The sequence below is a fragment of the Poecilia reticulata genome, linkage group LG23 (assembly GCF_000633615.1).
Source record: "Poecilia reticulata strain Guanapo linkage group LG23, Guppy_female_1.0+MT, whole genome shotgun sequence".
Classification (NCBI taxonomy): domain Eukaryota; kingdom Metazoa; phylum Chordata; class Actinopteri; order Cyprinodontiformes; family Poeciliidae; genus Poecilia; species Poecilia reticulata.
In genome coordinates, this window is record NC_024353.1 from 5,690,289 (window position 1) to 5,704,720 (window position 14,432).

General features: G+C 43.4%; 1 protein-coding gene across 1 annotated transcript in view; it reads right to left on the reverse strand.

Moving 5' to 3' along the window:
- Positions 1–61: 61 nt before the first annotated feature.
- The window catches only part of LOC103459308 (serine/threonine-protein kinase WNK1-like), a 29,116-nt gene continuing 14,745 nt past the window's right edge, over positions 62–14,432 (reverse strand). Inside the window, exons 13-29 of the mRNA XM_017302829.1 lie at positions 13,497–14,340; positions 12,549–12,877; positions 12,393–12,454; positions 11,339–11,395; positions 10,066–10,149; positions 9,934–9,970; positions 9,772–9,851; positions 9,289–9,573; positions 8,926–9,203; positions 8,762–8,837; positions 8,544–8,673; positions 7,215–7,400; positions 6,811–6,903; positions 3,085–3,126; positions 1,657–1,829; positions 1,273–1,335; positions 62–727 (exon numbers count right to left, since the gene is read on the reverse strand). Coding sequence (XP_017158318.1) covers positions 311–727; positions 1,273–1,335; positions 1,657–1,829; positions 3,085–3,126; positions 6,811–6,903; positions 7,215–7,400; positions 8,544–8,673; positions 8,762–8,837; positions 8,926–9,203; positions 9,289–9,573; positions 9,772–9,851; positions 9,934–9,970; positions 10,066–10,149; positions 11,339–11,395; positions 12,393–12,454; positions 12,549–12,877; positions 13,497–14,340 — 3,236 coding nt within the window. The 3' untranslated portion in view covers positions 62–310. The remainder of the gene's footprint in view (positions 728–1,272; positions 1,336–1,656; positions 1,830–3,084; positions 3,127–6,810; positions 6,904–7,214; positions 7,401–8,543; positions 8,674–8,761; positions 8,838–8,925; positions 9,204–9,288; positions 9,574–9,771; positions 9,852–9,933; positions 9,971–10,065; positions 10,150–11,338; positions 11,396–12,392; positions 12,455–12,548; positions 12,878–13,496; positions 14,341–14,432) is intronic.

The following is a 14,432-nucleotide window of genomic DNA, read 5'->3' on the forward strand; positions in this document are numbered from 1 at the left end:
AAAAAAGAACTTTTCAAAGATATCCCTATTTGTTGTGATGCACCCAACAAAAACACTGCACTTGGTCAGAAACCTTCTTTAAACAAAACATGCATTTCTTTTCCTTTCCGTTTGATCCGTTTGGCTGGTTGTCACGACCCCAAAGCAAGGAGGGCGCCTCACCTACACACTGCTAATATTTTGTATTTCTTGCTACAATTTTTTTTTCTCCACTCCAGTGCACCACTTTTTCCTCTGGCTGCAAAACAAGCCTCCTTTCACCTGTCCGACTGGGCTGTCCGTCAGTAAAACCGGCCCTGGCGGCCAGCCCCTACGTGGTCCTCATGTTCGGCCCCCCTGGGCTGCTCACCGACTTCTGCAGAGTGGCAGTGAGCAGGTAGGGGCCCTGTCCCGGTAGATGGCCCTGTGGAGGCGGGTAGGGCCCCAAAGGCTGGGAGGCGCTGACCAAGAGAGGCTGCGTCGGTGCTTGCTGCGGGTTCGCCATGCTGTGAGCCGGACCGCACCACTGGGCGGTGTAGGCGGCACTGGGGGCGTAGGGGATAAACTGCGGGGGCTGGAGTTGGGGCGGGGCAGAGGAGGCGGGAGGGTGGCAGAGGGAGCCTTTTCTGGCAGCCAGAGAGGTAGCGCTGGTGGGGTTTGCAGGGAGGTGGGCGGAGCCTCCGATGCTGCTGGGGCACAGCTGGCTGGGAGCCGAGTACTTCCTGCCCAGACTGGCCGACTGGGTGACCTGCAGGTGGCGACAGCAGCGTGGGTCAAGAAATCTCAACTGTGCATTGAAAAACGCATTCATAGACAAAGAAGGTTGCCTCCCATTTTAACCACAAACTTTAATAAATGTGATCTTAACACAAAGCAACAGTTGGTGTAAAATCACAATAAAGTTTACGTTTAAAAATGTCCCCCATTACATTTAGTGGTTAGAAGTGAGTTTTGCAGCACACAGGAACACTCAGTGTTAATCAGTTGTCGCTGAAACCAGTTCAAGCCTTTTATTTTTAAATCTGAAAATGCATGTTAAAGTGTGAGGATGCAAATCTAATCTGAGTTTTCCCCCCACAGATTATATGTAGCAAAGCAAATACGCACCAGATAAGTGCAGGATCGAGTTTTTAAACTCGACCCAGAAGTATTAATTCAGTTACGTACAACATCTAATCAAGTTTATATAACTTTATATCTTTATTTTAAGTGAGCCAGGAATTGGTTTGGAAGCAGTAAATAAAAAGAAGTTAATTCATGTGTGATGTGTTTGGGGTATGTTTTTACACCCACCTCATAACTGTGTCCCTGTGCTGGGGCCTGCTGCAGCTGCTGCTGTTTGGCACTCCTTTTACCCTGCAATGATTGAATGCAAACTTAAATGAGTATCACCAACAGCTTTAATACTGTGAATGCACAATATTCTTCACTATAGTGGTCTGTTTAGGTTTTTTCAAACTACCTAAAACAGCCTAGTATGTTATCTCTGTCACCCTCATAGTGACAGAGATAGAGATAAAAGATCTAAGAACTCCATAAAGAACTTTGCAAAAAATAAAAAATAAACATAAAAATAAAAAACTGACAGTTTTCAAGTACTATCGACCCTCCCAACGACTCATTCTGCCCTGGGTGGAGAGCCACATCACTCATATCAAAAACATGGCCACTGCCGACCTGTGAGAGGTTCATGGCGTCCCTGGCCCAGTTGTCCACCAGTTTATGGAGGTCATCGGTGAAGGTTCCTTTCCTCTGGTGGGGTGCTGACATGTTGGGCGCCAGACATTGGGAGCCGCCCTGGCTTTGACCCAGCCCCTCTGAACCGCTCACTGCGTTGGTGCTGTTCGTCCCTGCAGGGGGAGACAGAGAGCGCCAGAGAGAGAGAAAGAGACTGAGACATTGGACACCAAGACGGAAATGAAGTCGTCAGGATGAGTGTGAATGCAGGATCCGGTTGGATTTTAGAGCGGGACAGCATAATTGACTGTTTAGTTCTGATGGAAATAAGGATGACAAACAGGAACGAACGACACATGTTGCTTTAGACCAGCATTTAAAGGCAGAATTCTTTCACTGAGGTAAAGAATGAATTCAAACGCAGTGCAGTACAAATCTACCATATATTCAATATATGTACCTGCGACAGAGGTTCAACTTCAGCAGCTATCCAAATATTTGTGGGTGTGGTTGTCTTGTTTAGATCTGGTTTTGAAAATGCACACTAAATTGAAACTTTTGCACCTAATTTGAATTTTGAATTTGAGTTTTCGTTAACAGTCTAGACATTCAAATGCAATCCAAACTTACTATTATTCACAGTAACGATGAGTGTATGGAAACTGTATCTTCAGACTGTAATTCCTTTATTAGCCCATAGGTGGCACCCACGCTCCAGTGGAGCAGAAAATACACTTTTCCCAGACTTGTAGAGCCAATTTTATTCTTAAAAAAATGCATGCACTGCTATTTGACTTCCTGCAATGTATAACTTCTAATAGAAATGTCGCTTAATTTTACTCTTAGTCATCATGATGAGGGACAGATTCGCCTTCTGTTCACAGACAAAACAAGCTTTAGAGACGGCGCCATGCTGACAGAATGAGCAAAAGGGAGATAATATTCTTGCATGGCCTGTTTTAATAAAATAATATATTCAGGGACCTGAGGCAAGAGAACCATACTGCCGGTCTGGTAAATAAAACTGTCAATTCACACTGAGCAAAATGGAGGAAATCAAGAATGGGGCAGACGCTGAGTCATGTATGGCTGCAGCAGCAGGGGATTCTGGTCAATGCAGTCTAGATTGCAAGCCATGGTAAGGGAGGGGAGGTACAGGTATCAGGAGGGCCTGCAGATGCATGCGGTGTCAGTCTGAGTCTCTAGCGAAGGATCATTTCAGTTATTAAAACTCAAAGTCAAAACGGGTCATCTAAAGTTATTGCAAAAAAAAAAAAGAAAAAAAGAATACAGATGATAACTGAAGTGAACTGAACTGATCCCAAATCTGGCCAGTTGGTCAAATTTGATTCTACGCAGGGCGAGAGCAAGCAAGCAAGCAAGCAAGAAGGGGGATGGATGAAAGACCAAAAAGAGAGAGATAGTTACTACAGAGCTGGTTGCAGGGGCAGACTTTTTTCACCATCTTCCCTGTAGGAGGTTGGGGGTGGCCGGAAGACAACGATCGGAGGATCGGGAGAGAGTCAGAGTTAAAAGCCCCGCCCACATCACCCCACAATCAAACACAGTGCAGCTGAGTATGATTGTCAGAACTGGACATACAAGATACACACAGAATTGGGGGAGTGGGGGGGGGTTCGGGTCACCAATAACATCTTAAAGGGCAGAAACGACCTCTGCACCAAACAAGGACGTCAACTGCGTTTTGCGCCGTAAGGAAGCTGAAATAACTTCATCTTCTGAAGTCAAACATGGTTCACAGAAGGATAACATTAAATAGGAGACAACAGAGCAAACAGTTACCACGGGAAATTAAATGCTTTCCCACTAAAGTCGGTTCTCTGTAGCTTTAAGATGCTTTTGGGTGACAAATCATCAGGTTCTGATGTGATTCTGAGTCCTCTCTACAGCTCACCAGGATTGGGTCAATGTCACCAGGGCCTTGCATAAGTATGTACACCCCTTAACATCATTTTCCCAGATATATTTCAATCACAAACCTTAATGTGTTTTGAACAGATTTTACTGTGTGTCAGACCAATATAAAGTAGTGTACAGTAGAGGAGAAGCCTACAGTGAAAGAAAAACTATGAACAGCTTTCAATTTTTATGGAGTGACATGCGTTTGTATGTCACACACAGTCCCATTTACTGATACCCCTAAATAAAATAAGAGTGCAGACAACTGGCTTCAAACATGGTGGTGGGGGTATAATGACTTTTTGCTTTCTTTTTTTTTTTTTTTTTAGCAGGGGCAGTGAAGCGGTCACATTTTTCTGGACTTTGACTAGGCTGACCTAACACTTTAATCTAGACTACTCCATTTGATCTCTGATCTGTCTCAAGTCTTTTGCAGCTTCAACTTTGCTCTGGATTTAGGGGGATCAGAGTAAACAGGGCTGAATACAACTGCACGTCACTCTTTCAATTTAATCTGAAAAAAATAAATAAAGTAACAGCGTGTAATATTTTCTTGCTACTTCATCATTGTCCATGTATTGTGTTGTCTATGACATAAAATCCAACTTCAATGCATTAAAGCTTTTGGTTGCCTAATATAGAAATGTGAAGTAGGTGCAATAAAGTACAATTGCTTTGAGTTCCTCCGATATTATTAGGAGTTAAGACAAAATATGAGTTACATAAAAAATTTTTTTAAGCCAAATCCAGTCACTAAGACCCAAGTCTGTCTCTCTCCTCCCCGGTGATGCAGTGATGGGGTCAAGGTGGGGGTTTAACGGGAGTGAGGATGATGAATGAGGAAGGGGAAGCGTTTTGAGCTGCAGAGGGATCAGAAGCATTCAGAAAAATCCTTTCATAAAGCAAAAAAAAAAGGAGAAAAAACTTGATAAGGAGAATATTCTGATTGAAATGACAGATTTAAAAAAAATAAAATACAGTACATTTCCCATTAAACACAACATTAGATGACATAAACTCAAGTCACCAAGTCACAACTTCCTGTTTGTTTTCACAGTAATGAAAGCACAGCCTTGTCCAAACGGATTACTGCGAAAGTCTGTGTGCTGCGAACTGCTTAAAGGAGTTAATTAGCAGACTAAATATAAAATATGCGTCACAATCAAGTCACTTTAACAGCACAGATTTCAATTACAGACCAGGACCTCCGAATTAAACGAATAATCCAATCACTGGAAAGTGTAATTATAAAGAAGGAGCAGCGATGAGGTGTTGGACCGACGTGTCGGCGCGCCACGGTGTCCTAACATGACGTGGAAAATTAAAGCTGCACATGGCACAGAAATCGGATCACGGCTGCTCACTGCCTGATGACTTTATAACCCGAGCGTGACTTTGTTTAGTCCCACAGTCAACAGATGCAACAGCTGCTCTTCTATTTATTTTCCCAACAAAGGAGCTGCTCTGCTGTCGACCTCGGAAATACTCAACCGGACCGACTCACGCCACCTGTAAACACTTTTGTAACCAGACCAACCAGAACAACAAGGACTTTCACTGACTTTGTTGACTGTTTTCTGACGATTTGCTTTTGAAGTTTTAAGTAACAAAGCTGTAGCTGATTAATGTCAGGGTTGCTAAAGGGTTCATCTTTCATTCTTGTATCGCATCTCATTAGTGCGAGCTCAGAATTAATTTGTGCTCCTTCTGATAAGCAGGATCCTTTTTATTTTCATTAAAACAATCAGTATTTATAAAAGCATTCAAAAATGCACATCAACGCTGTTAAAATAGAACCATGTAGGTTTTGTGTGGATAGAAATACGGTGTGCTGAAATATCGGGTGTTACGAAGCTATAGTTAGTATTTAATCACAAGGCGGCCTGTTCAGCTGGTGGAGATGTTCATATTGAGCCATGGAGACAATAGAAGGAGGCGCAAACAGCGGAGGAGAGAGAAAAAAGAGATATTCTGCACTTGTTTGGGGGTTTCTAAATCACATATTTGGAAGGCAACAGATGCTAAACCACATCGTTTTCTGCATGAATAGCAGAAGCTGATATAATGACTGAAGATGTTCAGCTGCAGGATTGAACAAATCCATCAGTGTAGTTTCTGATCTGAGCATCTAAACTTTAACTACCAGATGCAGATTTATACCAACTGCTGCGCTTCGTAGTTATTCTAAAGTCTTTTTTTTTTTATATATATATACATATAACTTAAGATTTTCTGATTCCAGGTTTTGGCAAATCAGGTTTTTTTATTGGTTAGCAAACATCTCATTAAGTTTAAACTGTACCTAAAATATACCCACAATGCAATGTTAGTGAATGGAAGGTTGGAAAGAAAATGGAAGATGAATGGATGGATGCGAATGGAGGGATGGACAGAAGGATGGATGACAGAAGATGGACAGATGGGTGGATGGACGGACAAAAGGAAAAAAAGAAATGGATGGACAGACAGAGATGTGAATGATACAGGGGACTAAATTTTGAATTAAATCATTTTCTATTCTTACTCAGATCTGGAAAATCCCAAAAACAATCCTTACTTTGGATTTATTGGCTATAAAACCTGAAACATTATAAAATCACACTTTGTATCCCAAATATGTAACTTGATGGACAGAATCTCACAGCCACAGATAATCACACTTGACACAGAGAACGATGCTCACGATGCTAAATGTTGTAGCCAGGAGAGGAGGAATCACCACAATATGAAGAGGGCTGTATGGATTTATGGCAACTACCACTTTCATCACATTATTCAACAATATCACAAATCAGTTAATCATTCACGATCCTGGAACACTTCTACATTAAGCCAACTTTCAGTTTTTCTCAGGGAAAACATCAACACCTAATATGCTTCATTCTGCTGATGGACAAAAATCTAATTCTCAGGCAAAAAGCCGTCATATTCTCCCTAAAATTTAGTAAATCTGCCTCATAATTTTAAAACAACAGACAGAAAAGCTTTGCATCCCTCCAGTCTTCCTCTAATTTCTGCCAGAGTAACTACAACCAGACTTATCCAGTTTCTCTAGATAAGTCTAGTTCTTGCAGCTGCAAGATTTTTGAGCATCTAGCAGCTGCTGCTGTTCAAAAACCACCAGGAAGAAATCGTGACTGTGTCTCGACAGATACTGGAGAAAAGAAAACATTTAAAAATGAAAGGTAAGTAAGGATAAACAAGAGAAGAGCAAAGAAATAAAGCGTTACACACAAAGAGCCAAGCAGGGCGTACTCAGAAAGCGCGTCCTCCTGCCACCCGGCTTGAAGGCCACACGCTCCGAACCCCAGCTGAACTTTACACAGCCTGAAGAGAGGGATGATGGGAGATGCAGAGAGGGGACAGGGACAGAGGTGAAGGAAAAGCAAGAGGAGAGAGAGAGAAGGAGAAAATACAACAGAAGACAGATGAGAGAGTTTATAAATAAAAGATGTTAGAGTGAGTGAGCCATCACACCGTTCACACTCAAGAGAAAGACAAAGCAAGACAGACGGACGAGCTTCTTGATTTTTTTTTTTTTTTTTGCAGGACTCGTTTCTGTCTGCATGCAAAGAGCTGCCGGTGTAAATGACGCGCAGGGGTCTGCCGCAGCCCGCGGCCCCCGGTGACATGCTTACCCGGGGTCGGAGCACACAAGCTGGGCACAGACAGCGCCGCCTCGCTGGTGTAGGCTGAGCAGAGGTTGCCGCTGGAGGCGGACTGCTTGAGGGGCTGGAGCACGGTGTCGGCCAGCACTCCGGGGGCCAGCAGAGGCAGCTGGCCGGGGTACACGGCCGGGACGCTCTGGGCGGATAAAGTGCTGCCTGGAGATCGCAGAAAGCATCGACACGACGCACATGCGGAAAAGCGGACGTGGAGAGACATCGAAGAGGACGGACGGAGAGAAACGTCACCCACAAAAAAAAAAAAACAAAAAAAAAACAGACAAGGAGACAAGAAAAAAAACAAAAAAACAACACAGAGAGAAACAGACAGGAAAAGCAGTCAGAAATGTTCCGGCTCCGAGCCTGATCCAGTGAAATGCCCGCATGCACGAGTGACGAAACACACGAACGCACGACAGATATGTGCACACGAATGCGTAAACATAGAAAAAGGCGTGAAAACAGAGTAAAATGTTTAACAATGTTTACCGCGACGCCGTGGGTGGCTCAGGCTTAAACATGTGAACCTCGTTGGGATGTTTTTGTGCAACAACGCAGGTTTGAGGGCAACACGACTTTTAGCAACATCTTTACAGCACCTTATAAAAGTAATCATAAACCCTTGAGCATTTTCACATTTTGTCACATTACAACCCACAAACTTGTTCTGTTGGATTTTTTTGTATTGTGGATCAAATAAAAAAAAGTTTCATAAAATTTTAATTTAGGGAAAACGGCAACATACAAATTTAGACGGGTGAAAACGAATCCCTGAATGTAACGGCGAACACATTCCCATGGTGTTGGCAGCATTATGCTGTGGGAATGCACATCTTCATCAGGAACCGGGAAGCTGGATGAGTGTAAATACAGACAATAGGTTGTCTTTAGACAAAGAGTGTGTTGCAAGACTTGAAATTTGTTGTTAACAGATTATTTTTCTTTTTGTCCATCTTCCTGCAAACAAGTTTTCCGTCTGGAGGTGTTCAAAGCAAGTAGAAATACTTACTACTTTGTTACTGTTTGTTATTGTAAACAAACGCTCGATTTCCTCCTTCTGGTTGTTTCTACAAAGCAATGGCTCAAGAATTTCCTTTTATTTTGCAAAACAAATTAAAATTTCAAAATGATGTCCTAATTTGCATTGCTGTGGTCAGATAAAACCCCAGGCGTAGCTGAAATTTGTGTTTGCATTGTGATAAAATGAGAAAAAAGTTCCAAGGGATGGGAATACTTTTTGCATGGTGAGTGGTATTGCCCAAACATGAATAAATAAACTCTGCTGCACTAAGGTGAGCCTACCTGGCTGTAAAGGGCTCTTGCTGCCGTGGGTGGAGCTGCTTCTGGACGATTTTGAAGATTTGCTTTTGGTGGGCCGCCGCCTTCTGCCAGTAAAGGCGATGAGCGGTGGGATCACAGCAGCTGGAGGCACCTGCACCAGATCCCAGGTAGGAGAGGTTGCTATATAGTATTTATGTGGCTGATTTGAGAATGTTATGGTGTTTTATGTGACAGATCACCTTTCCCAGCCTTGTAAACAAACGCTCGATTTCCTCCTTCTGGCGAGAGTGGAGGGCCTGAATTTCATGTATGTGCCTGAAGGAAGAAAAGGGAAAACATTTGTACATTTGCAGAAAGCGTTATTGAAGCAAAGGGTTTTCGGAAAACCTGAGGTTTTATTTACTTTTCTCTGAGGCCTCGGACTTCCTGCTTAAAGTCTTCATCCTCAAATTCAGAGTCGTTGTCGCTGCTCATGTAGGAGTTGTTGAAGGAGTTGTTGTTTAGGCTCGGCAGGGAGGCTTTGTGAGGCGAGTCTGGAGACAGAACCTGTCCGGGATCGCTGGGTCCGTTAGCAGCAGCCCGAGCGGCAGGTGGCAGAGGGCTCTGCTTGGGCTGCTGGGTCTGCTCCTGGGCGCGACTGACCGAGAACCGGCCGACGCGGGTCTCGGGGTTGGTCGTAACCTGAATTCACAGGACGCATTTGACGAAAACGTGTGAACCGACGGCGTAACGGAACGGGGCAAAACGGAAGAGAAACGACGCTCACCTGGAAGCGGCCGATGGTGGTGGTGGGTTTGGGGGAGCGGCACGGGGAACCGAGAGGGGAGGCGAGGTGGGATCCCGCCGGAGCCTTCTGGGGGAGCCCATCCACAACGTCTCCGCCTTTCACTCCTTTCCCTCTTAGACGGGATGGGGAGTCTTTGTGCAACGTGTTCTCCGGGCTGGAGAGACTGGAGGACGAGGAGGAGGACGAAGTGGAGGAGGAAGTGGTGGAAGAAGACTCTGTGCAGGACGGGCGCTGGACAGCAGGCTCTTCGGCAGCCAAGGACACCTGAGCGTGAAAACGAAGATAGGAGAGGAGACGGAAAAGAACCGGAATCAAATTCTGCCTAATTTACAAGCGTTTCATTCCCAGTGATTTTAAAACCCAAAACAGAGGACATCATTTTACTTTTATGTGTACAATTTCACGTTTTTCCTCATGTGAAAGTGAGTGCAAATATCATACAAGATTCCAACACATCTTTACCTGAAATCTTCCTAATTTAATTCCACCTGCAGGAGGAGGAGCAGGGGAAGGGGCTTTTTCTTCTTCCAGTGAGAATGGAACTGTAGCAAAGGTGACACATTTTTGTAAAACAAATCAGAGAAAGAAACTGTTCACTACGTTTAGTAAATAAGTTGTACATACTTGGTTGTCCTATTGTAGGAACACTGCTGAGAGAGACCTGCAGTAAGTGTTAAAAGACAAGAAACGAGTTGAGTGGCTCCATCAGCACCAGCCTAAGCGACTAAAGTGAGGCTGTAATGGGAGTGTGTCGACCTGTGTGTGTGAGCTCACAGGGACAGTTTCTGGACTCAATGCTCTCCTCAGCTGGGCGTCCAGGTCTTCCAGAGGCTGCTGTGACTGAAGGAGTGAGTAGACAAAATATTAGGCTGTTGTGCACTAAAAGAGCAGCGGCATTAAAGTTTGAGTTTGTACTTTAAGGTCCTGTCGACTTTAACGTGGATGTAATGGAAAAACTGTCATTTTCTGCTCTGCTTAGCTTATTTTAGCATTTTTACTTAAATTAGAAAAATATTTTTGCTTGGTTTTAAATAATTGATGTTACATTGTTTCAAATCAAATTAGGTTCCAGTTGTAGTTATTGTATTTTTTTCAGATGTAGTAGAATAAAAAAAAAGTTTATTTATTGAAGCTTTAATTTGACAAACTAAATTAAATATTCTTAAAAAGTTTAAGAGTAGAGGTAATTGCTCAAACAACACTCTGCATCGTTTTTGCAGTCCATTTGCCATCAAGAGGTATAATTTGAGCAGAATTGGAATTAATAAAAGAAAAACTTAATAGAATTGAATACAAATGAAAATCCTACTGAACAAAGTCTCCTTGTTGGCACAAAAACACAAATAAGCACTGAGTGGAAGAATGAAAAGCCCTCACATTAGCAATTTAGTCACAACAAAAAAAAAAAGTGGATAATTAAAATCAGATCCCTGGTGAACCTGGACCACAGAACGATTACCTTAATCCAACAGGACAGGTCTCACCCGGAGGGAGTTGCATAAGAGAAATGGAAGGAGTTTTATAACCAGGCAGGTCACATTTTCATAAAAGGAGCTTCAAATCATGTCTCGCTATTTAGGACGCGGTTCTGGTTGAAAGAATGTCTATTTTTAGACGGCCACAGTCACAACAACAAAGCCTGGGAATACAGAGACAGTCTGTGGCCTGAAGTGACTCGTCCTCAGCGTGTTCTGCTGGAACCTCAGCAATTATCTTAGGCTTTTGGACCTTTTTATGCCAAGATGGGATATTATTCAAGCATGCATTCCACTATCAGTGACATTTAGATTGCAATTATTCTGTCTTAACATCAAGAACGACTCATCACAGGCGATACGTCAATCAAATTATTGAAGCCTAGGGGAAAGATTGACAGTTGTTTTATGTTTTGTTTTTGTTTTAAGAGTTAAGTGTGGAGATGTTACACTAACACATAAAAGATTACATTGAATTAGTTGAGATACAGTTGGAACAAAAACAAAGCTGCATTGCAGCACATATAATAGTGTTAAAATGAGCAAAAAAACACCTGTATTAGACAAGGTCCAGGGAAGGGTGACAGGAGCTCTGAAGGAGGAGAAGTGGCCTAATCCCAGAGAAAGAGATGCAATGAGTAGAAAGTGGCAGGAAGTAAAACAAACAGATATGTGAAGAAAAGATTACAAAAGTAGTGTTCATGCCTAAGAATGTTAAAACTGGGTTCCTGCACATTTCTTTTAAATGATCTTTCTCAGGCTTAAATAAAAAAAATTAAAAAAAGAACTCTTAATTTTTTTTGACTAACTTTCTGTATGATTTTCTAATCAGGCTGAAAACCATTTAAATATTAGAAGTGCTCGCCAACAACAACATCCATGTTATATCAAGTCTGCTGACCAGATATTGAGCTGTTAGCGTGTATGACAAAGTCTTCAGTCAGAGGCTTCTTCAGATTTGCTGCAGAACTGACTGCTACCAGAGATCCTTACAACCTGCAGCATCACCTTCCAAACTACTTCCTGAAGATGCTGGGATGATACGAGCTACGGCAACATTTAAGTTCCTGTTAGGATAAATAAAATATATATGATTTGATTTGAATTATTTCTATTGAGAAAATAATATAGTTTGAATTTAAGATCAGGATTATATATTTTTGACATCAAATGTTCTAAAAAAATCTCTGCTCGTTAAGAAATATCCTGTGCTCTCACTCAAAACAATATTTCTATGCAGATTTAATGCCTCTTGCTTAAAAATGATCTACTACCGTTTGCATTCTTCTCTGTGTAATCAAATGGCGTAACAGTTTCAGATTATTTAGCTTAGATTTAGAAAGTCAGACTTTTGAATATATAAACTTTTTTCCTAAATTTCGAAATACTAAAAGACATTCTGTAATAAGACTGTGCAGGAACCCTGTTAAAAGGAACTTACATGCCAGGTGAGTTGTAAGAGTAGCAAGAAACAATTAGAACTGAAAATATATTACTTTTAGCAGTAAATAACCATGCCCATGCTTCCTACCCATACATCCACTACTCATACACAAATTATGCAATTAGACTCTGGAGTTATTAGATATGATATTCTGTAGAACTCACCGGTACCCTGGATAGGGGGGTTTTGGATGGAGTAGTCTGACCCATAGAGGAGGCAGGGATTACTAGGGAGATTTGATTTGAATCAGAAATTCAGTTAAAGAATTTATTTATTTTTTTAAGAGTTGCACAACTGCAGAAACACAATCCTCTACATACTGGATGATGCAGGGGTGGCCACAGGTGTCCCTGGGCCTTGCACGGGAGCCGCTGACCCCAGAGGGCCCAGTGCCAGGCTGGAGGGGGGCAGCGGTGGGTTGACTGACTGGGTGGAGCAAGGAGAAGTTACAGACGTGGTGGAGGTGGGGCCGGCGCTTATGGGGGACGAGGTGCCAGCCACGGAGGTTCCAGAGGCGGGGTCAGCAGGTAGGACGTCTCCCTGTGTGGACGGCACCACTCCACCGAGGTCCATGAAGAGCGAGCGCAGCTTCTTGTCCAGAGCTTGGATGTCGTCCGGTTTGCCTACGGACTCGGAGGAAGTCTCAGTCCTGAGAGACGACATAGAGGGGTTACATCGGAAGATGATATAATAATCAGTAATTAATTTAAAAGACACTCAATGCCAGGATTTTTGGTCTAGTTTCTAACTTTTCAGCAAAAAATAGGAGTTCGTTTTAAGTCAATAATTCCTTAATATTGATGAAAAAGTATTTGTTATAAGTGAAATAATTTACCAGTGGAACAAGACATTTTAAGTTGTACGTTTCATCAATATTAAAGAATTATTGACTTAAAACAAGCCATTATATTGTGCTGAAAAGTTACTTGTAAGTTAGCTTTGTCTTATTTCAGGTGTACTAAGACATTTGCATTAGAAATTAGACCAAAATTACATGGCAAGAGTTTGTGATTTTGCAGTGCGTTGACTGGTTTATGCTGGTCTGGCATTGAGCAGATAAAAGTGGCTGATTATTATTATTATCTCTAGTGTGCTAGGAGTCATTCCTGAGCACTTAAATAATTAAATGGTAGAAACCCTGCTTTGTAAAGTACAAAAATATTAAACTTAACCCAAGAGCATGATAATAAAAGCTGCAGGTTTAAGCTGAAATGAACCTCCATTACAAAAAAGTGGCATTTTAACAGAGGCTTTTTTTCGCGTCTCACCTCGTGTCACATTCTCCAGACACAGAGTGTGTGTGTGTCTGCCCCGGCAGGACTGCAGTCTGTGGCTGCGAGTGGACCAGAGTGGGCTGGACTGGAGGAACGGCTGTGGTCACCGGCTGGAGACCCACAGAGGCAGACAAGCCAGCTGCGGGAACTGGAGGGGCGGAGGAGGGTGGAGACATCTGTGGACCTGGGATGGCCGTAGTGGGGACAGTGGAGGCAGAGGTGGGGGAGACTGACAGATGATCCGACGACAGTTCGAGAGCAGAGGAAGGAGGCGAGGATACGAACGGCACAGTCTGGCCTAGAAGAGAGGAAGTGAGCACCGTCGGCGGGACGCTGGAGATGCTGGCCGTTGGTACGGAGGTAAGCAGCGAGGCGGCAGAAACTGTTTGGGGCTGGATGTAAGCCGGGGGCTGGGTTTGCGTCTGACTTTGTGCTTGTGGTCGAGACGCAGCCTGCATCACAGGCTGAGACTGGAGGATGATCTGATTTACCACGGTGGGAGGAGGAGACGAAGAAAAGGGAGGACTGAAGGAGACGGGGGGCGCGGAGGTGGAGGATGAGGAGAGGGAGAGGGGAGGAAGAGACGCTTCACTGAGCTGCTCTTTGACTTGATTTAGACTTGAATCCACGGAGGGAGTGACTACGCTGCTGTGCGGGGAGGCCGCTGCCGCTGCGGGCTGCAGGGGAGGATGTGTGGAGTGGATGGAGGCCGGGGCAGTGCTGGGGCCTGCGTCGTACTGGTTTTTACTCTGCCTGAGCTCAGAGAAGGCTTGCTGTAACGTGACCGCTCCTGCAGACTGGGAAAATACCAACATCTGGCCAGGAGAATGAGACTGGACTAAATGGACACAAAAAAGGAGAAGGAACCCAATTTAAGTAAAAAACAAAAAGAGAGAGAGAAGCTCATCCAGGAAGAAGATAAATTGGGTC